At 31.6% G+C, this 27,961-nt stretch overlaps 1 protein-coding gene across 1 annotated transcript; it reads left to right on the forward strand.

The window, feature by feature from the left end:
- Positions 1 to 2,114: 2,114 nt before the first annotated feature.
- On the forward strand, positions 2,115 to 11,851 carry LOC109814644 (ADP-ribosylation factor). The gene is made up of 7 exons (XM_020379120.3): positions 2,115 to 2,274; positions 2,434 to 2,600; positions 8,397 to 8,467; positions 9,073 to 9,192; positions 10,348 to 10,466; positions 10,644 to 10,725; positions 11,623 to 11,851. The coding sequence occupies exons 2-7, from the start codon at positions 2,453 to 2,455 to the stop codon at positions 11,626 to 11,628; spliced, it is 546 nt and encodes a 181-aa protein (XP_020234709.1). The 5' UTR covers positions 2,115 to 2,274; positions 2,434 to 2,452; the 3' UTR covers positions 11,629 to 11,851.
- The last annotated feature ends 16,110 nt before the right edge of the window (positions 11,852 to 27,961 follow it).

Here is a 27,961-nt window from a genome sequence, read left to right on the forward strand (position 1 = left end):
TATACATGAAAGATGTTATTAAACTATGAAAGATTTTATTTACTTTAAAGGAAAAAGAAATATTTTATTGTTACATTTGTTGTATATTAATAATGGGGTAGAGGGTGTCACATTTTTTCATTGTTTTCCTCTAGGTTTTTCTTCTAGCGATTTCTAGCAACGGTGGTATGAGACCTTTGGGTGTTTTTCGGTCATGGTGAGCGGCGACAACAATGGTGGGTGGCGACGACAATGGCGAAACCCATTTTTGATTCTGAACCTATCTCTCCGATTGAGTTGAAGCATTTAGGCGTTTTCATGGATTGAGGTTAGTGCTTTCATGCGTGTATTGATATTTCTGTGTACAAATGTTGTTTTATTCCTAAACGCGAGTGTTTTGACACTGTTTTTCTCTCCAGCGATTTCCGGCGACAACGATGTGAGACCTTTGGGCGTTTTTCGTTCACGATGCACGACGACAAGACCCATTTTTTATTTTGGACCTATCTCTCTGATTGGATTGAAGCATTTGGGTATTTTTTGGACGTGTTCACGGATTGAAGTTATTTTTTTGTTTGTCTGTCAACCATTTTACGTTGACGTGGAGGATGTCCGACGTAATTTTACGTCGGTTAAAACACCCGACGTAAATTTACGTCTCCCGCATTGACGTCAGACTTTTTTCCGACGTAAAAAGTCCAAAATAATAGATGTAAAATGTCTCTTTTGTACTAGTGTTGTTTGATTCTTTGAAGTTGTTACATATTGTAATTGTTGTTAATTTATCCATTGGTAGATTAATTTGTTGTTTTTGAGGTGGTTGTTGAAGATGTTGAAGTTGGGATTTGGGGTTGATGAAACAAAACCTAAAATTGATGATTTTTTGATGTAATTATGTTGCATGTTGAATCTAATGTTGGATTTGTGTTAATATTATATTTAAGATATGTGTAAATATCTATTTTTTAAATATTATATTTAAAAAAATTTAAATCATGTAAAATTTGATACATGTAATCTTAAATATAATATTATATAATTTAATGTTTAAACTTTTATTATAAATTATTATTAAAGATATAAAATTTGATATAAATTTTTAGTTTTACATTTAGTGTGAAAGGATATGACTCATTTTATTTTTATATAAAATTTGATTTATATCAATCTATTAATTACTTAATATTTTAACATTGATGTAAATTATATTAAAATATATATATATATATATATATATATATATATATATATATATATATATATATATATATATATATATATATATATGTGAACAACGTTATAACAAAGAATGAAATTTTTTTAAATAAAGATCAAACTTTTTCATAATAATGTAACAAAATATATTTTTGAATAAATCAGTTTTTAATTATATAAAAAAATTGAAAATGGCTAAAATCTATCATTAAAAAAATATAAAGTAAAAAAGAACTCAGAAAAAAAATATAAAAAATATTGACTATGTATTTTTTTTTTACTTAAATATGATTTAGTCTTTATAAAATAAGTAAATTTTCATATGATATTTTTATTCTAAAAAGTTTAAATTACTATGAATGAATTTTATAAAATGAGGAAATTTTAATTTTGATTCATAATATTTATTTATAATAAATTATTAACATTCATTTTAATGATTTAAAGAAAAATTTAGTAACATTATTACATACTAACAAAATACTAATGAATGTCATTTGATATGGATACTTAACTTTTTATTAAACATATAAATAATTAACAGTATCATATGACAATGACAACAGAAAAAAATAATTTTAAAATTAAAATATAAAATCAAAATTTATTACACTTTTTTATATTTTATTTTTTTAACTTGTAGGAGAAGGATTGGTTATAGTAAATACTAATCTACAACATATATAAAAATAATTGTTTGATTTGGTATACATATTTTTTAAATAATTTTACTTTTAAATTTGAATAATAATAAATAATATTAAAAATTAATTATTTTCAAATTTAAATCCGAACTCAAAATTTAAAAATCTGAAGATGAGATGTAATATCGGTTAAATAAATATTAATAATTTTTAAATATTTTGATTAAAATATAGAAGTATGGAATTGAGTCGGATCAAACGAAACGACGACGTTTTCTGTGAAGACTCGGTGCGCCGTCGTGTGACTGACATTTGTCATTAAATAACGGTGTAAAGCGTATCTTCGATCTCTCTCTCTCTCTTTCTCTTTCTCCAAGAACAAAAATCGCGATTCGCTCTTCTCTTCGAAAATCTCGATATAGCACGAGAAGAAGAGGTAATCAAATCCATCTCTCTTCGATTTAGCTCCCTTCGATCTCTCTCGGTTCCAATTTTAGTTTCTATATTAATTAATTATCAATTTATTACAATTATTTTCGTATCTGATCGAATTTGTGGATTGGCGATCGATCTACGATCGCGTGATTTGGATCAGCGATTTGGAGTGAGAGAAGATGGGGTTGTCGTTCACGAAGCTGTTCAGCAGGTTGTTCGCGAAGAAGGAAATGAGGATTCTGATGGTAGGTCTCGATGCTGCTGGTAAGACAACCATCTTGTACAAGCTCAAACTTGGAGAAATTGTCACCACTATCCCCACCATTGGTAATTTCACTCTCCTCACTGTTGCTCCTTATTTTCCCTTTTTAGCACCATAATTGCATCTTTTTTATTTTGAATTGTATTTATAGTTATAATTATGATTAACCAAGGTTCGAATCCCTGGTGGATACTGGATAAGTGGCTATATTTAGTGTCCAACCATTTCTTGAACAAGACAGTCTCTGAAGGAGTATATGTATGAAAAAACAAGAAACAAAAAAAAAAAATAATAATAATGCTTATGTGGTAATATAATAATATTAATAATTAAAATTCAATCGTGGGGAACCAAGGTTTGAATCCCTGTCGAGAGAGGAGCTACTTCCACTATGGAATCTGATAAGTTAGATTTCGGGTAATTTTTTCACATAATCTTCTATTGTCTGACCATGTTTAGAACAAGATTGACTTCGAATAAGGATACATGTGGAAAACTAAAATAAAAAAAATTATAATTATGTTTGTCACACGCATTAAACTTATTATTCAGATTGGCGTAGTGTTTGTGATTTTCGAATATATGAAAATCTGTACTCGTTACCAAAATTGATGGATCACCTGGGGTGATGATTTTCTGTTATTCTTCGTTATGGAAATTATAATTTATAAGGATGTTAAAAGTTTGCACCTAACGCATAAATGTGTGAGAGGGGTTATTTTTTTCGTAATAAATTATTTGTAGAATTTGAATGGTAGCAATTCATTGGTGGTGGAAGCTTATGCTATATGCATGCAAGAGCCGATTTTTAATTAGTGGTATAAGGTTTCTGTTACGCCAAGAATGAGATGATAAACACTTCCTGTTATAATCTTTGAAACAAGAAACAAACAAGAACATTAAGAGAGAAAGATTAGGAAAGAAGAAGAACACACAACAATATACGTGGTTCGACTTAGAGCAATGCACTCATCAGTCTACATCCACGGGGCAGCCACTGGGATTAAATTTCTCTTAAGAAATTGATAACAAATTTGTTCTCTCTGTCAGCATTAACAAAACAGAGGCTGCACCAATGCCTTATATACTTAAGAATAGAAGAACTATTCTACACATCAAATATCTAATATATTGTTGAGAACCAACAGCCAACAATCTCCACCTTGGTTCAAAAACAGCAACACAACAGCAACAGAGAACAAACAGTAGCAGAACAGCTTCAAACATTCAATCACCATGCAGCTTAATCAAGTTTAGACAGTGATAAAACTTTGTGCTGGGAACCGTTTTCGTAATCATATCAGCAGGATTATGATCTGTAGATATCTTCTTCACTATCACAGCCCCCCTATCAATGACTTCTCTGACAAAGTGCAGCTTGATGTCAATGTGTTTTGTCCTCTCATGGTGCAGAGAATTCTTGGACAAATGAATGGCACTCTGACTGTCACAGTGAACTATGATCACCTTGTCTTGTAGCCTCAATTCTCTTGCAATGCCTTCAAGCCATATAGATTCCTTTACTGCCTCTGCAAGAGCTATGTACTCAGCCTCTGTGGTTGATAAAGCTACTACCTTTTGAAGTGTAGCTTTCCAGCTTATTGCAGTACCAAAAACTGTAAATACAAAACCTGTAAGGGACTTTCTGGAATCAAGACAGCCAGCATAATCAGAGTCTACAAAACCTTCAATAGCCACTGCCTTTGTGCCATTGTTAGCTCCACCATAGACAAGAGCCCTTCCAATTGAACCCTTTATGTACCTCAATATCCATTTGACTGCCTGCCAGTGAGACTTGCCTGGATTTGCCATAAATCTACTCACAATGCTTATTGCATATGCTATATCAGGCCTAGTACAGACCATAGCATACATGAGAGATCCTACCACACTTGCATATGGAATGTTCTTCATGTAAACAACCTCTTCGTGAGTCTTTGGTGATTGGTTTGAGCTGAGTTTGAATTGATGTGACATAGGGGTGATTACAGGTTTAGAGTTAGACATTCCAAACTTCTCTAGAACCCTTTTGAGATAAGTTTCTTGAGACAGATGCAATAGATTCTTCCTCCTGTCTCTTTTGATTTCAATCCCCAGAATCTTCTTAGCAGGCCCCAAATCTTTCATTTCAAATTCCTTGCACAGGTCAGATTTTACTTTGATTAATTCATCCTTCTTGTTGCTTGCTATTAGGATATCATCAACGTAAAGCAAAAGAATAATCAGCACTGCATTATCAGGGAATTTAAAGTAGACACAATTATCATATTGTCTTCTATTGAAGCTAATCTTGGTCATAAATTCATCAAACCTCCTATTCCACTGCCTGGGGGATTGCTTTAATCCATAGAGTGATTTATTCAATTTACAAACATGATCCTCTTTTCCTTTTTCTACAAAACCTTCAGGTTGCTGCATTAGGATTTCTTCATCTAGTTTCCCATATAGGAAGGCTGTTTTAACATCCATCTGTTCTAGCTCAAGGTCTAGAGTTGCCACCATAGACAATAGGATCCTTATGGACCTATGTTTCACAACAGGTGAGAACACTTCATTGAAGTCAACTCCCTCCTTTTGAGTGAATCCACGAGCTACAAGCCTGGCCTTGTATCTGGCTGGTTCAACACCTTGGATGCCTTCTTTCTTCTTGAACAACCACTTACAACTGACCACTCTAGAACCAATTGGCTTCTTAATCAGCTTCCATGTATGGTTGTCATGCAGAGATTTCATCTCTTCTTTCATGGCATTCAGCCAACTCTGTTTCTCCTTACTAACAAGGACAGATTCTAGATCCATAGGGTCTCCCTCCAAAACCTCACTGGCAGTTATTAAAGCAAATGCAATCAAATCTGCATAGCCGTACCTTTCGGGTGGCTTGATTTGCCTCCTGGTTCTATCTCTAGCTAGTTGATAGCTTTGATCTTCTCCATGCTCAAATTCAGATTCATCCCCGTCTAATGACGTAGCAACTTCTTGGGCTTTAAGAGTTTTCATCTCAGGCTCCACCTCAAAATCAAGATTTTCATGATCAATGACTTTATCCAGGTTAGTGTTTTCCATATCAGCGCCTTGATTTAGTTTGTAAGCCATTTCCGCTTCATTGAAAATGACATCACGACTCACAATGCATTTTCTAAATCCAGCTTCCAAACACCATAGCCTATAGCCTTTAACTCCTTCAGGATAGCCTATAAAAATGCATTTAACAGCTCTAGGCTCCAACTTGTCTTGCTTAATGTGAGCATAGGCAACACAGCCAAACACTTTTAAGTGTTTAAGACTTGGTGTGTGACCAGACCAGACTTGTTCAGGTGTTTTTAGATTCAGGGCTGTTGAGGGGCACCTATTTATGAGATATGCAGCAGTCATGGCTGCCTCTGCCCAGAACACCTTTGGCAGGCCTGCACTAAGCAACATACACCTTACTCTCTCCAATATGGTTCTATTGAATCTTTCTGCCAATCCATTTTGTTGCGGCGTACCAGCAACTGTTTTGTGCCTCGCAATTCCATTTTCTTTACAAAATTGATTAAAAGAATTTGAGCAAAACTCAAGACCATTGTTAGTTCTAAGACATTTGATTTTTCTGCCAGTTTGATTTTCAACCAGAATCTTCCAGCTCTTAAAGTTTTCAAGAGCTTCATCCTTGGTTTTCTGGATGATTATCCAAAGCTTCCTTGAGTAATCATCAACAATGCTCAAGAAGTATCTAGCACCAGAATGAGAAGCGGTTTTTGTTGGTCCCCATAAATCCGCATGAACATAATCCAAAATACCTTTTGTATTTTTCTGTCCAGTACTGAATTTTGTCCTACAGGATTTCCCATACACACAGTGTTTACAAAACTTCAACTTCTCTACTTTGTCTCCACACAGCAGGTCCTGTTTGGCTAGTTCAATTAATCCTTTCTCACTTACATGCCCCAATCTCTTATGCCATAATTCCGTCTTTGACAGGAGCTTTCTAGATGCAGTAGCAGCTGATCCAGTGATAACTTCACCATCAACAGAATACAAACCATTCTTCATGATTCCCCTCATAACAACAACAGAATTTTTTACAACATTAAGAATCCCCTCTTGGCCTTGGAACACATACCCCTTTTTATCAAATTCACCAAGAGAGATTAAATTTCTCTTAAGGTCAGGAACATATCGAACATCAGTGAGGACCCTTTCAATTCCATCATGAAACCTGAATCTAATGGATCCAATTCCCTTAATTTTGCAGGGCTTATTGTCTCCCAAGAGAACTAGACCATCTGCTTGATCAGAAAAATTCTCAAACCATGATCTATGTGGTGTCATATGCCATGAACACCCTGAATCCATTATCCACTCTAATTCTGAATTATCTTTAGACACAACCAGAGCTTCAGCTGATTCATAACCCTCAGTACAGTAACAGCATTTGCAGAATATTTTCCTCTTTCTTTGTTTCCACCATTAACAAGCCTTTCAGGACATACCTTCCTTGTGTGACCCTCTTTCTTGCAATGATAACACCTGATTGTGAAGGTGGATTCTCCACCATCTTTCTGTTTTTCTGACTTTGGTTTCTTCTTATCAAGTTTACTATATTTCTTGGAGGTCTTGCCCTTAGCTGTCAATCCTTCACCATTTACTGTGGGCTTTTTCTCCTTCCTTTCATTCAACTCCTTTGAGTTAATGGCAGCTTGCACCTCATCAATTGATACCGAGTCTCTTCCAAATAACATGGTTTCTTTGAAGTGGGAATAGGCCCTAGGTAAGGAACACAACAATAACAAAGCTTGATCCTCATCGTCTATGGTGACATCAATATTCTCTAGATCCAAAATCAACTTATTAAACTGGTCTAATTGTTCACCCACTGGTTTATCCTCATTCATCTTAAAAGAATACAAAGATTGCTTCAAGTAAAGTCTATTTACTAAAGATTTGGTCATATACAAACTTTCGAGTTTAGACCAAATCCCTGCAGCAGTCTTTTCCTTAGAGACTTGCCTAAGGACTTTATCACCAAGACTCAGGATAATAGCACTGTGGGCCTTTTCTTGCATTTTCTTCCTTTCCTCATCAACCGTAGCATTTTCGGCCTTGGCTTCACCAGCAAGAGCATCAACCAACCCTTGATGAACAAGAAGGGCTCTCATCTTTAATCGCCATAGACCAAAGTCGTTTTGACCAGTTAATTTTTCCACCTCATATTTGGCTGAACCCATAGCTAGACGTTCCACGCTCACCGCACCACTTGTTACGCCAAGAATGAGATGATAAACACTCCCTGTTATAATCTTTGAAACAAGAAACAAACAAGAACATTAAGAGAGAGAGATTAGGAAAGAAGAAGAACACACAACAATATACGTGGTTCGACTTAGAGCAATGCACTCATCAGTCTACATCCACGGGGCAGCCACTGGGATTAAATTTCTCTTAAGAAATTGATAACAAATTTGTTCTCTCTGTCAGCATTAACAAAACAGAGGCTGCACCAATGCCTTATATACTTAAGAATAGAAGAACTATTCTACACATCAAATATCTAATATATTGTTGAGAACCAACAGCCAACAGTTTCAATGGTTGGTTCAACAGGAATTACATTCTACTCTATGAGAAGTTATTTGGGGAAAGGGATATAACCATGTAAGAGTGACTAGCCTTTCACAAGTTTCAAGTGATCCCTTTTTCACAAATTTCAATTTATTGATTTTTTTTTCTTCCATTGTGGTATTTCTGGCACTTGTGCAATGATATTATTTATGACCGTGGAAACTTAAATGGTATGAAAGGCTTGATAAAGAAGTATTGTCTCTTATGATTGTACGTGTATAAATTAATAAATTAATGAGAGTCACTTTTTTTCTCTGCAGGATTTAATGTTGAGACTGTGGAGTACAAGAACATCAGCTTCACTGTGTGGGATGTTGGTGGTCAGGACAAGGTAAAGCTGGTCTTCCTGTTTCTTTATGCTTGTTTGTTCATATTTTAATTGTAACAAAGAGCTAGTAAAAGTCATGCATGACTATGAATAATGAACCTCAATCATAAATTTTCATTCATGTTCTGACTCCTGGCTCTGTTCAAACCTTTTTTTTTAATGGGATTTGTCAATTTGGGGGAGGCTTTCATATTTCTTACAGGGTTTGGTCAGGGAAAGTGTGTTGGCATTGCTTATGTCTCTATCTCTCTCTCATGGTGATGGGAGTGGGGAATGTGGGCTTGGTCCTGCATAATGTGTGTTATGTGATTGTTTCACTTTCACTGTTATTGAGTGACAAATTGGAGCATATCAATTTTCTTAATTGCTATATCAATTGATTAAGATGATGTATTTATGACTATATTATTCCTTTTTGGCTTTACTGGTGGACCTGTCTTCTTTTGGTTGATATTTAGTATTCTCTAAGCAAGTTCTAAGAAATTATTTATGGCTGTGGCATGTTTGTTAGTGTCCCATTTTGTTTATTCAATTGTCACATCTTTTTGATTTTTTCTATTATAAGGCTTTATGCAATTTTTTGTAATAATTTTAATTGCTATTTGCAGATCCGTCCATTGTGGAGGCATTATTTCCAGAACACTCAGGGTCTCATTTTTGTGGTTGATAGCAATGATAGAGATCGAGTGGTTGAGGCTAGGGATGAGTTGCACAGGATGTTGAATGAGGTATATGGTTTTTATAGCCATGTTACTTTGACTCACATATATCTTGATAGAACAGCAAAGATAAATTGATTTAAATTTTATTAATTAACACTGACTTACATCCGTTTGTCCTTTTGTCCCAGAGTTGTATGACTCCTAGAGATACTGTTCTCTGTCTTGAATTTAGAATTACAACGCACATAATTTCCTCATCACATGTTATTCCTGTATTAAACAAACACAATAACTCCACTAGGCATAACTCTTCATAACTTCCGCTATTACACCCTTTTCCTTTCTATTCCTTTGTTATTTTTTATTAATTTAGTATTGTGTACTTCCTGGTTCTCTTTCATGTTGCATAAGTCTTTTGAAAATATTTTTAGGGGGAGAGGGAGTCGTATTGCTAAGTATGTTATTTGGAAATTGTTCATGGTTTCTTAAGGAGTGTTTATGTATTTTTTAAATACCAAATAGAGAAAACACACAAAAAGGAAAATGAATGAGAAGTTATTACATCATGCATTGATTTTGGAATTTTTTAATTTGTAACCTTCGATAAAAAATTTGTAGACTTGATGGATGTAATTGAAGTGCTTTGTTGCACTATTGACTCACTGACCAAGATATTTATCGTACATTTTTTGTGTGTTGTTTACTCATACTAAGTGCATGGGTAGCATGGATTCATTTTTATCCTATTTCCCTGCTGATTTTTGTTATCTAAATTATTTCTAATTGTTTTACCCAGGTAATGTGTTAGAGTTAATGCTAAAAGACTACAGTGAAGGATTTTCTTTATGTAATTACAGTAATCAAGAATATCTATAAATCCTTGTAGTTATTTATTATGACTTTCGTCACCCTCTATTGTCCAAAATCTACCTGGCCCTCCAACTTTCCTAATGCAATGTAATGAAAAAAGTTTGCTAGTCCTGTGGCTTCCTCTGTGCAATGAAAAAGAAAAAAAAATCAGTCCTACAATCTCTACATTCATATGTCCCATCCTGGCTGGACATGAGGGAGCATGTTGAGATCCCACATCTACAATAGATGTGGCTAAACTAGAGCTTGTAAAAACTTGAGCAGTCCTCATCACACGAATTAGCAATCCTCATTATATATTGGAAAACTTATAATGGTGGTGTTTGAATCTCAATGTTGATTTTGTTTCAGGATGAACTTAGAGATGCTGTTTTGCTTGTTTTTGCCAACAAGCAAGATCTTCCTAATGCAATGAATGCTGCAGAAATAACTGACAAGCTTGGACTTCATTCTCTCCGACAACGCCACTGGTATGTAGATCTGATATGCATGAAAATAAACTTTAAATCGATAAGAATGATGATATGAAATTTCTTGCATATATGAGTGGGAAATTTCGTTCATTACTCTCACTATAATGTTTTTGACCAAAGAGAGTGGCATTTGTGAACAACCTTTTTCCATTCACTGTATTTGATTTATTTCAGGTATATCCAGAGCACATGTGCGACTTCTGGAGAGGGTCTCTATGAGGGTTTGGATTGGCTTTCTAACAACATTGCCAGCAAGGTAAGTCAAGTCTCAAAGCTGTAGCTTTAATTAACATTTTGTGGTTATTTTGGGAAAGTTATTGCTGTTTAGGTGTGTAATGATTGAAAGGAAAAAATGTAGGACGTGTTTAGGGTGATTAAGTCTTCATTTTTTGGTTTTCAAATACAAATCTCTAAAACACCATTCACTAAAATAGAGTTAAATTGATTTTTAAGTCAGTTTTAAAACACTTGTAGCTCTATCTCAGTTTTTGTGTTTAAGTTTTAAAAAAATAATATTTAGATAATAGAAGTGGGAGAAGATGAGTGTAAGGAAGCAAACGTGCACTTAATTTTTAAAAGATGTTCTGTTTTTTTAATTTAAAAATGAGAAGAGGTGTTTGTTTCAAGAATAGAAAGCAAACATGCCCTTAATTTTTGAATTTTAGTTGTGAAAGTAAATATCATTCCCCATCCCTGCAAAAAATCCATATACTACTATTACCACAACACTGTTGGTCATTAACTCTGCTACTTCCACCGTGGCCTTCCCCTTCTCCCCTATCCCCAAACTTCCATAAAAGTTGACTAGTTATAATCAATGAGAGTTAAGTTAACGAGCAAGTGAGGGGTGATCCGTGTTGTTTGGATTTAAAATTTGGTATTAAGATTTGAAAAATGAAAATATAAATGTTGAAACTAGCTGAAAACTGGTTTGTTTTTAAAATTTCAAAACTTCAAATTAACAACTAATCGAACAAGATCAATCCAAAACTGCCATGGACTATTATGTCGTATGTTAAATAATTTTCTGTTTTGTTTTGTTACTAAAACTGTTTCTGAATGCTTTTAGATTGAACAGCTCTCGTTAATGACGTTATGTATGTTATTTTAGATTTTAGATTTGGTGACTTACCAATTTTTTCTGTTTTCTTAGGCATGAGACATTTGAAAAATTTTGGTCTTGTCTGGTGGTTCTTGGAGAAAGATGCTACTTATCCTTTCTAGTTAATGTTGTAATAGCAGAATTCTTATTAGAAGTATTTTCTTCTCGTGTAACTTGGGTTTGTACGATTGCTTAAGTTGGCTAATACTTTTAGCTATAATTGGAACGCTTGCAATCTTCTTCTGCGTGCTCATTTTGTTAGTTGATTATCGGTTGAATATTTCTGCGCCTTTTGGTCTTGGGGTATTGCTGGTGATATCGTTGAATCATGATTGGAAAATTGCACACCAGATTTTGCTCTTGGGCCAAGAGTCACCTATTCAAGTATTATCTTTGCAAAACTCAGCTTACATGTTAAGCATGTGATTAGGCCCGATTGAAAGAAATAGTTTGTGAGAGTTTCTGGACAAATTTATAGAGAAGAGTACTAACAACAAATTCTCTAAAACTTGTCTTAAAACACTAAATTTAGTAAAAATTATGCAATTAGTAGTCATTAAATAGGGTGTGAGAGTTGTTAAGTTGTATTTTTCAATAAATTTTAATCAATTAAAGAGTGTGTTGATAACATTTTTTAACTTATAAAATATCTTATAGATAATTTATAAAATGTTTTGATTTTATTTTGATAAGTTGTCCTACCTAGTCTATTATTTAACTTATATGGAAGTTTATCGGGTTATGTTTATCACTAATGTAAATGGTTTTTATTTCCATTTTTTTTTCATTTCATTAAAATTCACTTTTATATTCGTTTTCATTATTACTTTAGGATTTTTTTTAAAAACATTTCTCCAAAATTTATTCTCCCCATTGTAAAAAATTATCTTAACTTTATTTTCTAAAATAATACATTTGAAAATTTTTTGTCACTAATATTTATACAATATTTTTTTAATCATGCTTTTATAGAATATATGGAATTGATGTTTAATTTTTAAAATTTATGATTAATTTTTAATCATGAGTACATATATATATATATATATAACTATTTCTCTTAATTTATTATTTATTCATTTTTTATTAACTAAAATTAGGTGAATGGTTACTAGTATTCTTTAATAATATTGTGATAATATATAATTTTATTTTTAAAAATTATATAATTATTTTAAAATTTTGTTTTATTTCTAAACAATATTTAATTTGTAGTTTTTAATTTTTAAAATTAGATAATATTTTATAAGTGTTTTAATAATAACTAGTCGTGTTTTTATATTTTATTTAATAAAATTACTTAAAAATTATCATGTTTGTTAGATTAACTGGTGTTGTACTTGATCTTCAAATCTTAAGATCTCAAGTTAAAAATGTTATAAATTATAGATACACTCAAATACTTTAAAATTATATAAATGTTTGTTAATATGTATATTCATATGTAACAACTTGACGAATTTAAAACATTTTTAATATAATTTCTTATTACATAAAAGCTTTATTTATAAAATCTAAATTAAGTTATTTATCTAGACAATCTCTTAGATTCTTTATTGGGAATGTTTTTCATTCTTAAGATTCATAATTGAGACGACAAAAAGAATTAAACAATTATCTTTTTACCTATCTACTTACTCTTTATTAAAAGAAAAAGAAAATTATGTTCTTAAATATAAGTAAATTTAACTATTTTTATCTTATTTAATGATATTTTTTTCTAAAATATTTCTCTTCACCTTTCATTTGTATTATTTCTTTTGACATTTATAATACAGATAATTTAGGAAGAATCATATGAGAGCATTAAAATTTAATACAAATAATTAATTTTTTTAATATGTGTAAAAAATATTTTAATTTATAAAGTTAATCCTTAAACTATGAAGGAGATAAAAGGACAAGGATTTTTGAAATTCCTAATTAAATAGGAAGTATATTTACCTCTAATAGAATTTCATAAACTATTAGACTAACATAAATGAATTAAGAGCAATATATGAATTTAAATAGCTAGATGCAGTTCTTTTATCCTTTAAAAAATATAGAAAATTAATGTCTTTATCTTAGAAATTTCATACAAAGGGTTTAGTTGAATAAAATTCTTTTTAAATACTGGAAGAAAAATAGAATTAAAAATTAAAATAAATTTATCTATAAACTATTGCATGAGTTAAAAACAAAATTTTAGAGAAATTAATATTTTTATAAATTAGTTTATGAAAAAAATTATTTAATTTTTTCTTTCTATTTTGTTCTTTTAGTATAAATATTGGTATAGGTATTAACCTCCTAGAGTTACTATTATTAAGTGACTTGATTAATCATTACTTAGCGTGTCTTTGGATATATATATTAATAAAATTGATTTTAGATTGATGTTAATTTGTATAATTGATTTTAAGGAAATGTGAGTCAAAAGTAATGTGATTTTCTTTAAATAAGAAAAATTATGAACATGATTTTCATATTAAATGTTGTCTGAAATTTTATTATCAAAATTGATTTTGAGTATGTAATTACTAAAATAGGCATTCATATTAATATATTATTTTCACATAGACATCTTTGTTTAGATTAATAAAATAAAATTTAATATGTTTGCAATACTAGTTTGTATAAAAATAAATATGTTTGCGAAGCTAATACAATAAAATAAATATAGTTTAGTAGGTAAGTACAAACCCTAAACCTTAAAAGGTACAGGTTATAATGTAATACAACAATAACGTTAAACTAGAATACTAGTTTTTTTTTTTTTTGAATGTATAATGTTATATGATTTTTAAATTTTTTAAAACTTGTAAACTTTTCTATGCATATACATTAAGAATTTTTAATTTAATGATTATATTATTAAAATTTAATATAAAATATGAGTTATTGAGTGAAGTAATAATATTTTTTTAACATATTATTTTCAACAGGAGTATTTTTTGAGATTTTTTCTTAGCCCCTTTAATAATATTAAACTATTTTTATATATTGATGAAAAAAATGTACTTTTCATGAATAAATTAGTCTAGATAAGAATTATTTTAAAAAAATTATCAACAATAATTATCTATATATATATATATATTAAAATGATTCTCTTAAACTAAAGTATTTTTAGGGAAAATTATTTATCATTATATTTTATGTTTTCTTTACTAATAGTACTTTTACGAATTTAGGAGTTACTATGTAACATCCTGATATTTTTCATAATAAAATAAATTGTCTTTGATAGAAAAATTATATTATAAGTTTGATTAACTAATTAATTAGCTTTATAATATAAATAATATTTTAATTAATTAAATAAAATAATAAGGTGAGTAATAGATTAGAGAGTATTGGGTTAGACTCTGGTCCAACTCGAAGGTTTATTAAAATGAAATAAAATAGAGGGAATTAGGTTATTACACGTCTTCTAAAAAACTTATATCACTCATAAGAGAGAACTTAGAGGAGATCATCACACGAAACACAGATTAGCGGTTGGAGATACAAGGAGTACATTGTTTCGCTAGATTGTCACTCTAGGTAGAGGGAGTGAGATTGTTTAATCCTTGGGAATTTATGAGGGATAAGGGTAGAGAGGCAATCCTTAAATTCTTAGGTTGATAGATTTAATGTGTGACTGCTTAGGAATGAATTAGTTATTGATTTCTTATGTGTTATCTGAACTCCTATACTAAATTATGTTAGATTTATATATTGATGACAAATTGAAGTTATGATGGATTAGGGTCATGTACATGTATAATTGAGGTTTTAAGGTGGTTCAATGTTTTGTATGAGTTAATTATGATAAATGGTTAGAGTTATATGTATGATTTGAGAGTTATGGTGTAGTTTGTTTAATTATGAAAAATTATAGTATGAACTTATCTTGGTATTTAGGTGATTTCTCTGTATATGATTAACCAAATAGAGTTATATTTATTGAGTTAAAAACTAGACATTTGGGATTATATTTTATACTCAAGAATCACCTAAAAATGTTAAGAAACAAGTGAATTATGTGAGTCACAAGATGAGTCTCATGTTTTGTGCATGAAAAGTTACGCCTGAAACTTATAAGCCTTGAAAAGACCCTTAGGTGGCCTAATTAGGTTTCATAATATTTATAAGAGTTGTAGCTTTGGATGTTAGCTTTCCAATGGCGCTTGAATCACCAATAAAAGAGGTTTAAAACTCAATTTATGACCAAATTAGTAAGCAAAGGTCAAATTGACAAAATTAGGCTAAAATACTGTAATTTTGTAATTTTTAAAAATAATAGATGATAAAATCAACTCTTTGAGTCAGCGAAGATATTGTAGATAATTATTTTACCTTTTTAATAAAATTAATATCAAATTTATATCATAAGTATAACTCTAGATATCACATTTAGATCACACAATGTCATAAAAACTCAAGATAAGAAGAGATAATTTGTGAGTGTGTTATTCTTTAAGTGCATATGAATTTTGTGAAAACCCTTGTTTATAGAGTAATATGTATTTTGTACATTTATTGTGAGTATGAGATGCTATGAGTGAGTCATATGTATGATTGATTGTGTATTGAGTACTGTGATTATGAATATATAAGTGTACGTGAATTCTATAAAAACCCTTGTTTATTGAGCAATATGAATTTTGTACATTTTTTATGAGCATGAAATACTATGAGTGAGTCATATGTATGATTGATTGTGCATTGAGTGTTGTGATGATATATTATTGAATTGTTGTGGTGAAGTTATTAGGATGTGACGTGAATTCTATGAAAACCCTTGTTTATTGAGCAATATGAATTTTGTACATTTTTTATGAGCATGAAATACTATGAGTGAGTCATATGTATGATTGATTGTGCATTGAGTGTTGTGATGAAATATTATTGAATTGTTGTGGTGAAGTTATTGGGATGTGATGTTGTATGTTGTTATGAATGTGATGAGGATGAATTGTTGAGATATGATGATGTATATTATGATGAATACTATGATGAGATGAATAAGTCCAATGATGCGAATTGATACTTGAAGAGATGAGAGTTATGTATATTGTATTTGTTGTGATGTGTGTATTGAATTCATGCATACATGTTTTGTTCATGGGATAATGTGAGTTTATGTTATAGGGATATCATAGGTTATTTACCTATGTCTCGGGGGTGTTATGATGAGAAAACCTCTAACAGGAATGGGAGGCTACCATGACCAGCTGTAACATTTCAATAGGACTCTAATAGATAACCCCTGGGTGAGGTGGTTTAAGGGATCACTATTAATGGGTGGTCCCTACACTATTCGATGGAGTGGTCCTATTCCATGACTCATAGGTTGTTCTATATTCTCGATGATGATGAGAAGATTGGTACCACATACATATAGAGTTAGGAGCATTCAATATAGGAGTCTTAATTTATGATTGAATTAAATTGTATGACTTGCTATTATGGATGATGAATGAATGTATAAAAGTGGTTATTATGGATGTGTGGAATGATGCTTATATGTATGTGAAATGTTATTAATGTTGTAGATGTGTGTGTCTATTCTTGTGTTTTATATATGTTGTGTATGAATGGATGTATTCTTAATCTCTATGTTTGTGTTGTTTGTGTTTCGATTGATCATCATTTGCAGGAATATATTAGGTGCAGAAAAATGTATTTGATGGAGGAGAAGCTTAGAATTTACTTGTCTAAGGGGTTTTCTCTAATCAGTGTGATATTGGAGTAGATTTTTGGTTTTAGTAATTCATTGAAGTTGTTTTATTTTTTATTTCCTTATATTTTATTGTTGGAGTTTATTCTATTAGACATTTATGCCTTATTTTCACTTATACATTATTTTCTTTATAATCTTTTTAATTTGTTAAAGTTGTGGAGAAATATTATGAACCTTTTTACGAAGTGTTGAGGCGAAAAAAGTATTATTATTTTATAATTTTTTATATATCAAACTATTTAATTCTTTATTTAATTATTCAAGGTAGAAGGGTGTCACATACTCTTTTATGGTAACATTGTTAAGAATTATTTTAACTTCTTATCTAATTCAATTTTTTATTTATTATATTTATTAATGAATTAAAACTTAATATTTTAAAATAAGTTATCAATAATTAAAAATAATTTTGTGTTACAATATAAATTATTTATATTTAATAAAAAATATAATTTATTAGTATTTTAGCCTATAAACTACACAAATTAAATATTTATTATATGTAATTAAAATTTATAATAAATTATATATACAAAAAAGATTATGTTCAAATATATAAATTATATTTAAAATTTATGTAAATAAATACTTTCAAAAATATAAATTATATTTTAAATTTATGATAAATAATTTATAGTATAGCATAATATTATTTTTATTTATTGATAATTATTTTAAAATATTAAATTTTAATTTATATATGATTATGATATATAAAAACCGAATTAGATAAAAAGTTAAAAGAATTCCTAAACATCTTCTAGTCAAAGAAATATCCACAAAAATACTCTCGTACAAGATAACGATTTATGTTTAATATATAGAGATTAATATGTTTTCAAGCATTTATTTATACAAATTTTAAATATAATTTCCATATTCAAATATTGTATATATATATATATATAATTCAGAATTGATATTGACAAATAAAAAAAATAGATTTAGAATTTAGTGTTACAATTCAGCCTTGGTGACAAAGATTGTATTAATTTATTTTTCATAAGGTACAAAATATATTACAACTTATTAATTCAGTCGCTAATTCAATCTCCAACAAGTTCTCTCTTTGTAGTTACTTAGCTACTAATAGAGTTGTCAAAATGGGTAACCCGGTTCAACCAACCATGGGTTGGGCAATAGGTGGGTCAATCTGGCCTAACTCACTTTTAGGTGGACTTAAAGAAAGCCAACCTAACTCAACTCATCATGGGTTGATAGATTAAACGGGTTGAATCATTTAAATTAAAAAAAAACAAAAAAAATATTGAACTTTATAAAAAAAATATTATTATAATCTTATAGTTTAGAATTACAACTATGTTAATAAATAAGACACATAAAATGTCATAAAGGAATTTGATATCATCCATAACCAACTTAATGAACTTATAAAATCAAAGTTGTTACATAAAATATTGATAAATAATATCAAATTGACACTAATAATCATTTAATTCACAACTAGTATGTACAAAATTTAGTCAATGGTATAAACACACACACATACACACATATGAGCAACAAAAAATACACTGATATTGAGTAGTAGAAACAATACTCCCAATAAGATTGGGAGCTTTGATATCAAGTTGAAAAAAAGTAGAAGAAACGAGATATTAATTGTGTGTTTTGTACATTCTCTAATATACTTATTTGTAGAATAAATGACTACGCTGAAGTAATAAAATAACGATAATAAAGAAATAGGGGAACAAATATCTAAAGATATTTAGATATATTCTATATATTCTAAGTATCTATGATATTTACAACATGAGTTATGAAAACTTACTCTCGGAGTAAGTGAATCCTTTTTTTTTTCTCTCTCTCTCTCTATCTATATATATACACACAGACACACACACACATGATAGAGATCCCAAATCAACTAGGAATAAGACAAAAAATGTGTATATAAGTGAGAGACAATTCTTACCTTGCAAATCGATTTTATAAGAATGAGTTAGGCTCTTAACCCACTTTTTTGAGATAGTATCAGAGCATATCCTAGCGATTTGTTGTTGAACTTATTTGGTCACTCATTATTGGATCATCCGTAGATGTTTAGTCTTGCAAACTTCATGCTTGAAATATCTAATCCATGGTATAGTAGTGTATATAAGTGAGGAGCAATCTGATCTCTAACAATGTGTGTGAATAGGGATTCACTTAGTCTAAGAGTAAGTCTTAGTATACTTATTCCACTTAATAACTCATGTTTTACATTAAATTTTTAATAGTTAACTTAAAAGTTCTTAATGCATGAATTCAGTTTAAAATATTTTAGAAATTCAAAAATTATTTGATACTTCGTTTCATTAATTCAAATTGATGGATAATTATAAAAATATTTTATATGTTAATTTGAATCTATAAATTTAACAAAGTATTATATGATTTTCGATTTTCTTAAAAAAAATTGTAAAGTTGTTTAGTATATTAAATTTTTTTAAATCAACAGTTGGATCGATGAAATTTGATGTGAAACATAAATTATTTAACGTAGTAAATCTATTATAACTTATTCTTAAAATAAGTGGATCACTCTTATTATCAACAAAACCTATTTTACATTGAATATACGGTGAGGTATATCAAACTCCCATAATTTAATAATAATAATAATAATAATAATAGACAAAAGAAACAGAAAACGAATGAATTGGTCTCACAAGCAACAAAAACCTATTTTATTTAACCAAAAAAGGGATAAAATTCATGTTTTTTTAAAAATCTATTTTCTATACCATATATAAGGACGATAATTTAATATGATATACATATTTTTTTTAGACAATTTTATCTTTAAATTTTTAAATAATAAAAAATAACATTAAAAATTGACCATTCTTATAAATATAAGATTTGAATTCAAAACCTTCTAATTTGAGAACCAAGCATAATACTAATTAATATAATAAATATTAATAATTTTTAAATATTTTTATTAAATAAAATATAAAAATATAAAATATATCGACTCCACTAATTTATTATAAAGGAGAAACATGATGAATACACGTTTTTGATTAGTAGATTATTATATTTCTTATTTATTAAAAAAATAAAGGAAATAACGGTTTATATTTTTTATGTAACCCACGCACAACTAACCATTTAATTAATTATTTTTAATTTTATTTATAATTTTTAAAACTTAAGACATATAATGTGTCTCTGTTTTCTATTGGTAAGTATAATATGATATAATATTATGACGTGGGTGGCGTAATGAGAAAGAATGTGGGTGACGTATTAAAAAAAATAAAAGTAATTATATTTGAAGGACATGAAATACTATTGGCAAGTATTTTTGGCTTATACATGAAGCTATCCATTTTGCCTTAAACGTGACAGCGGATGCCAAAACATGATAGGCTAGTTTCTTCTTATAAAAGAATCTATAAAAAATTATTTTTACAAAAAAATGGTTGTTTTTAAAGAAATAGATTTTGCTTTTTTTTTTCCCTATACTCTAAAACAAAACAAAAAAAACTATTTATTAAAAAAACTTAAACAAACATTCTAATATAACCAATAAAAAATATAACTAGTGACGATTCAAACCAAATGATTATATTATTTTATTTTAATATATAATAAAATATTTAAAACATGTATAAATATTTATTTTTAGATAATATATTTATAAAAGTTTAAATCATATAAAATTTAATATAAATGTTATTGAATATAATATTACATAATTTAATGATTAGATCGATTAAATTTGTATTATGTAAAAAAATCATTAAAGATAAAAGATTTTGTATAAATTTTTAGACTTACACCTAGTATCAACTATCAACAAATCCTAATTTACACACACATCACATGTATGTATATATGCATGTATTATTTATTTGAAATGTAATTAGTTTTTTATATTTATTTATACGATAGATTACATATAGAAAAAAAATCATATTTTTATTAATTTATTTTAAATATAAAATAAGGCTTATGTGCCAAAAAAAAAGTATATTGAAATAAGCTTAAATATACTTTGAGTCTTTGTAAAAAATGAGTATGTTTTAATTTTGATTTCTTAAAAAGAAATTATTTATTTCTTATATGAATTACTAAAGATATAAGGTCAAGTGACCATTCATTGTGGTATCCTCGACTAAGTTTATGTTAGTATTAAGGATGACAAATAAGCTTGTATATGTTGATAATGCCAAAACTTGCATTGGTTTTGATGGAAAATACTAGTTTACTAGGCATGAGCATAGGTAAGGTAATATCATATTTATTAAATAGGATACAGAAACGAAGATGAGTATATACTTACATGTCTCGTATTTGGCCTCGTCCTCATTTTTGTTTTAAATTTCTAGAAACTTAATTTACTTTTTTTAGAATTTATTTGAAATTCATGTAATTCTTACTTTATTTTAAATCTATGTCAGGTGAAACCTAATTAATGTATTTTTATAATTGCTACTATTTACTAATTTTTTTTTGTTTTTTTTATATTATTTTAAAAAATATTTTATTAATTTTTGGACTTATTCCTGATACCCAACAGGAATGATGATGAGATAGGGGTGTAATAAGCGGGTACGAGTAACTCACGAAATTCTAACTGACCCAAACTAATTCAATGAGTTTGGATCAAATTTTTTAGTGTTTAGGTCAAACCCAATCCAACCCAATCAAAATCCGACGGTGTACGAGTTGGGTAACGGATTTTGTGTTTTTAACTCGTTAGTGACACAACCCAACCCGGTAATATATAATAATAATAATAATAATAATAATAATAATAATAATAATAATAATAGTTTTTGAATGATTATTTGTTGAAGATAGGGATGGCAATGGGGCCTCATGGGGGCGGGTAATAGTAAACTCGCCCCCGCCTCGCTAAATGAAAATTGACCCCATACCCAACCCCATATCCGTGCGGGTATCCATTAAGCGAGTATCCATGAATTTTTTGAATACTCACAGATATCCATGGATATTTATAAATTTTTTAAGAAATTAAAAAAATTATATTACAAATAATTTTAAGTTTATATTTAATGTCATTGAAATATTAAAAATAAAAATTTAATGATAATTTTGAATTTGTATTTAACGTTAATTTTGTTGAAATAATAATAAAAATGCAATATAATCAATAACTTAAAATACATCAATCTGACAAGTAAGTCAAAGTCTCATCACAAAGTTACAATAATTCAATATCATAAATCCAAACGAAAGTAAACAACTTAAAGTACATAAATCTTATTGGTCCAATCAAAGCTAGAAATTTAATCAAATTACATCTAACATAATTCTATAACATGCTTAACACATGTTAGTAACTTCATCAACCTCACTTTTGTAAGAAAATAAGATGAGAGTGTAGTTTTAGGGCTATGTGGTATAAGGATAATTAAGATATTTAAGAAATAATATTAAAAGGGTATCCGCGGGTACGGATATCATCATACCCGCCCCCGCCCCATTTATAAACGGGTAAAAAATTATCCGTCCCCATTATCCGCAGGTACTCAATTAGCCTATCCATTTATTATCCGTAGCGGATTTTATCCGCAGGTACCCGCGGGTTCGGGTATTTTTGCCATCTCTAGTTGAAGATAATACTCACTATCACTCTTACTTAATAATAAATTGTGTTTTAGGTTGATAACATTGTAACAATATAATATATTTATTTTAAATTTTTATTTTTTATTAATTAATATTGGTTTTTTGAGTTGATAATAATGTAACAAATTAATAAATTTATTCTAGAATTTAATTTGTATCATTGTTTACTTTATAGGTTGATAACATTTAATTTGCAACAATGTATCAAATGATTTAAATCTATTTTGAAATATTTAAATTTTTACAAAAAAAGTATAATTATATTGACTTGAGTAACCCAACCCAACTCAACCCCTTTCTGATTGGGTTGGGTTGGATTGAGTTTTAAAGAAAAATGGACAAATCCAACGCAACCCAACCCAACCGATTAAATTTTGATTGGGTTGGATAATGAGTTTATTCAAACTCGGTCCAACCCAACCCGCTTACACCCCTAAGATGAGACATAAATTCTATACCTGTCAGGTATAGGGATGAAAATGAATATAGAGTACAAACTTGAGAATGGGGACAAAGATATTGAAATCCACATTCGCTCTACCTCGTTGTCATCTCTAGTTAGCATGTGAACTTATATTTTTTTTATAAATTATAAAAATAAATGTTATTTATCAACTTTAAAATGATTGATTTAAATTTTTTTTAAAAAAGTGATTTAGATTTTAAAGAGATGAAAATCAAAGAAAAATAGTTTTGAAGGATCAAATAAACCAAAATTTCATCTCTTTTTATAAGAATAAAAAGTAATAATTCTAAATTTTAAAGAGATGAAGTTTTTTTTTTTTTATATGGAACAAAATCATTACTCACACATTTTTTAAAAGTAAAAATATTGTTTTTGTTGACAAACGTTACCTTGAGGTTAATTTGAACCTAATATCTCATGCATATTATCCCAACCAGTAGGATCGATGTAACGACCCGACTGGTCACTACACACAGCACAACACACCACACAGAAAAGAACAAGTATATATATATAACGTCTAGAATATATATATATATATATATATATATATATATATATATATATATATATATACAAGGTCCAAATCTGGTTAAGGTGTTAGAGTGTACAAAATACATCCAGCAATGCTACACTAAGTAGCTAGAAACAACAAAAGAATAGAACTCCATCTGCCAACTGCAGACCCTCCTCAACTCACTAACCTATCCCTGCTTTGCTCCCATACATAGTATGATCATCGCAGTCCAAACCACATGGAAACAACAAAGGGTAAGCTAGTGAAAAGAATCAACATACATATATATCTATACATGATGGTAAACAGCTACAACTATCATCACATCAACCAGCTTAACAACATCAGCTTATAACATAACTCAGCACTCAACAATAATAACAGCAAACAACAGTGAACACACAATGCGTCGTCACGCATATCAGTTAGTATTGGTCGCTTGTAATCGGTATAACTCAACCTGGCCCCTATACCGTTGTCGCTTTGTACACGTGTGCCTCAACCTTGCCCACACACGGGACCACTAAGAACTTAAAGGAGAACAACATATTTACCACTCCAAGGGTCAGTTTTCCAGGGAGGGTTTTCAACAAATTGGGCTCCTAGAGCACCACAGCCGCTCAATCCACACAATGGGATGAGGGAATTTCGAAAATAACTCCTCTAGTCTTAGTGATCAATAGCTCAGCCTTACGGCCTACAACAGCTCCTATCAGCACGGAGCACAGCACTGCATAGAAGCAATAACAGCATACAATAATAACAGCTTACAACAATAACAACTTACAGCAATAACAACTTATAGCAATAACAGCTTATAGCAATAACAGCTTACATCACAGCTAATAATATTCACCACAGCTTAAACAACTCACAGCATAACAATATTTATCAATTACAGCTCAGCTCAGCATATAACAACATTAATAAGCATTTCTCAACTTAATCAGCATATAAATGAACAACATACCCGCGCCCGGCGTACTCATGGTCGCCCCCGGCGTGGCACAACCAGAGAGCATCAGAGCTCAGCGCGCTCGGCGTAAATCCCATTGCGTCTGGCGTGCTAGGAGGAAGAGACCTCAAAAGGTCTCACACGCCCGGTGTGCAAACCCGCGCTCGGCGCAAGTTAAGCAGAGACTTCCCCAAAGTCTCATGCCCGACGCAATATCAATTGCGCCTGGCGCCACCTCTGGCAAAGACTCCCAAGGAGTCTCCACGCCCGGCGAGACAAGGTCACGCCCGGCGCCACACCAGAAACCCAAAAACCTTTGTTACTCACTGATATCGCGCCCAACGCGGTCCAACCACGCCCAGTGTGGGCCATCCAGAGGCTCACACTCTCAAGCTCGCCCGACGCATACACCATTGCGCTTGGCGGGCTTGCCCAATGGAGTCCTCTGGTGGTCACATGTTCGGTGCCAAGAACTGCGCCCGACATGATACTCAGCAGCAACCCACCAAGTACGAAAATTTCTTCAAAAACCTGGATGAACATCCAGAAAATCCACATGCAATCGGCCCAAAAAATCACATTTTCATCAAATCACCCAAAAAGCCCAACTTTACCCACATGCAACCATAAAAATGAAAATCCCCAATTTTTCACCCAACCCCGAAAGTCCCGAAAACGAATTTTCTTCAATCTCAGCCATAATTATCAAATCATCCAACCATCCATGAGTTACTAAACTCATTTTCACACAACCAGCATGAATCCTAGCTTCCCTTACCTCGGTACGAAGATCTGAGCTTCCGGGAAGAGAAGGAGACAACGAGGAAGAAGAAGCTTCGAGAAAGAGGAAGCTCCGCACGGCTCAGCTAGCTTCGCCTAAGCTTGATCAACACCTTCCACCCAAGGAAAAAGAGAGTGAAAAGGCAAAGTGAGAGATGGAAGGGAAGAAGAGAGTGAATGAGAGTGTTTGAGTGAGTGAGAGTTGAGAAAAGAGAGGGAGAGTCTATGGGGTCTCACAACCTCCCCAAGAACAGGAGTTTTCGTCCCCGAAAACAGACTTACTTGAGAATAGAAACGGATACCGCTCTCTGCACTGTTGCTCCACCTCCCAAGTAGCCTCACCAATAGCTACATCCCACAACACCTTCACGAGAGCAATGGACTTGCCCCTCAGCTCCTTTAGCTTATGATCAACCACAGCTACTGGCAACTTCTCAAAAGTCAAATTCTCCTTCACCCGCACATCATCCTGCTCTACCACATGACTAGGGTCATGGACATACTTCCTCAGCTAGGATACATGAAATACATCGTGTAGGTTTGAAAGAGACGATGACAAGGCCAACCGATAAGAAACCGGACCCAACGTTGTATGATCTGATAGGGACCAACAAACCTCGGTGTCAACTTCCGTGCCTTCAGTGCTCTACCCACACCAGAAGTCGGGGTCACCTTTAGAAACACATGCTCCCCTTCGGCAAACTCCAAAGGCTTATGCCTTTTATCAGCATATGATTTCTGCCTACTCTGAGCAGTCTTCATCCTCTCCTGAATCAGCTTCACCTTCTCAGTAGTCTGTAGGATCAGCTCCGATCCCACAACCACTGACTCACCATCTTGATACCAGCACAGAGGAGTCCTACATCTCCTGTCATACAAGGCTTCAAACGGCGTCATCCCAATACTAGCATGAAAGCTATTACTGTAAGTGAACTCCACCAGCAGTAGGACCTCCTCCCAGCTTCCCAAGTGGTCTAACACAAGCTCTCAGCAAATCCACCAAGGACTGGATTGTCCTCTCTGACTAACCATCTGTCTGCGAATGATAAGCAGAACTCAGCTTCAGCTTTGTGCCTAAGGCTTGGTGTAGACTCTGCCAAAATCTGGAAGTGAACCTCGGATCTCTATCTGAAATAATACTGGAAGGCACCTCGTGCAACCGTACTATTTCCCTCACATACAACTGTGTCATCTTCTCCAAGGACCACTTGATGTTGACAGGCAAGAAATGTGCACACTTGGTCAACCGATCAATAATCACCCAGATAACATCACTATTCCTAGCCGACCTAGGCAAACCCACAACGAAATCCATAGTGATACTATCCCACTTCCATTCCGGAATCTCCATCTATTGCATCAATCCACTCGACTTCTAATGCTCAACGTTCTCCTTCTGACAGGTCAGACAGGCCGCCACATATTCCGCTATGTCCCTTTTCATACCAGATCACCAGAAAGTCTTCTTGAGGTCTTGGTACATCTTGGTCATACCAGGATGTATGCTACGTCTGCTTTTGTGGCCTTCCTCCAACACAACTCTCTTCAGTTTAGCATCCTAAGGTAGGCAAATTCTGCCCTTGAACCTCAAGATTCCATCTCCGCCCAGCTCAAAACCAACAGCCTTCTCGATACCCAGCAACCCAAGAAGCTTCACCAACTCAACATCTTGTAACTGCTTCTGTCCAACCTGCCTCAAGAACTCACTAGTTATGATAATCATCCCACAACTAATGTGATCCTGAGCTAACTCCACACAGAGGTTCAGATCTCTGAACTCCTCAACCAGCTTCAGCTCTTTCACCATCATACTAGACATGTGGATGGATTTCCTACTCAGCGCATCCGCCACAACATTCGCCTTACCAGGATGATACATCAATTGGAAATCATAATCTTTCAGAAACTCCATCCACCGCCTCTGCCTCATGTTCAGCTCCTTCTGATCAAACAGGTACTTCAGACTCTTGAGATCATTGAAGACGCTGAACCGAGCACCATAAAGATAATGTCTCCATATCTTCAAGGCAAACACAACAGTTGCTAACTCCAAGTCACGAGTAGGATAATTTCTCTCATGGTTCTTCAGTTGCCTTGAAGCATATGCCAATACTTTCCTGTTCTGCATCAGCATACACCCAAGACCATGGTGAGAAGCATCACAATACACATCAAAGGGCTCACTAGAATTGGGCAACACTAGCACAGGAGAAATAGTCAACCTCCGCTTCAGTTCATCAAACTCCGCTCACAAGCATCAGTCCAAATGAATAGTTGCTCCTTCCTTGTCAACTGGGTTAGAGGCGCTACTATCTTGGAGAATCCCTCAATGAACCTCCTATAGTAACCCGC

The sequence above is a fragment of the Cajanus cajan genome, chromosome 2, assembly GCF_000230855.2.
Source record: "Cajanus cajan strain Asha chromosome 2, NIPB_CcT2T_4, whole genome shotgun sequence".
In the NCBI taxonomy this organism is placed as follows: domain Eukaryota; kingdom Viridiplantae; phylum Streptophyta; class Magnoliopsida; order Fabales; family Fabaceae; genus Cajanus; species Cajanus cajan.

Bases quoted from the DNA above. Each gene is read 5' to 3' on its own strand.
- LOC109814644 (XM_020379120.3), top strand. From the start codon at position 2,453: ATGGGGTTGTCGTTCACGAAGCTGTTCAGCAGGTTGTTCGCGAAGAAG. The intron at 8,468-9,072 runs GTAAAGCTGGTC...TGCTATTTGCAG, and splicing joins ATGTTGGTGGTCAGGACAAG to ATCCGTCCATTGTGGAGGCA. The intron at 10,467-10,643 runs GTATGTAGATCT...GATTTATTTCAG, and splicing joins TCTCTCCGACAACGCCACTG to GTATATCCAGAGCACATGTG.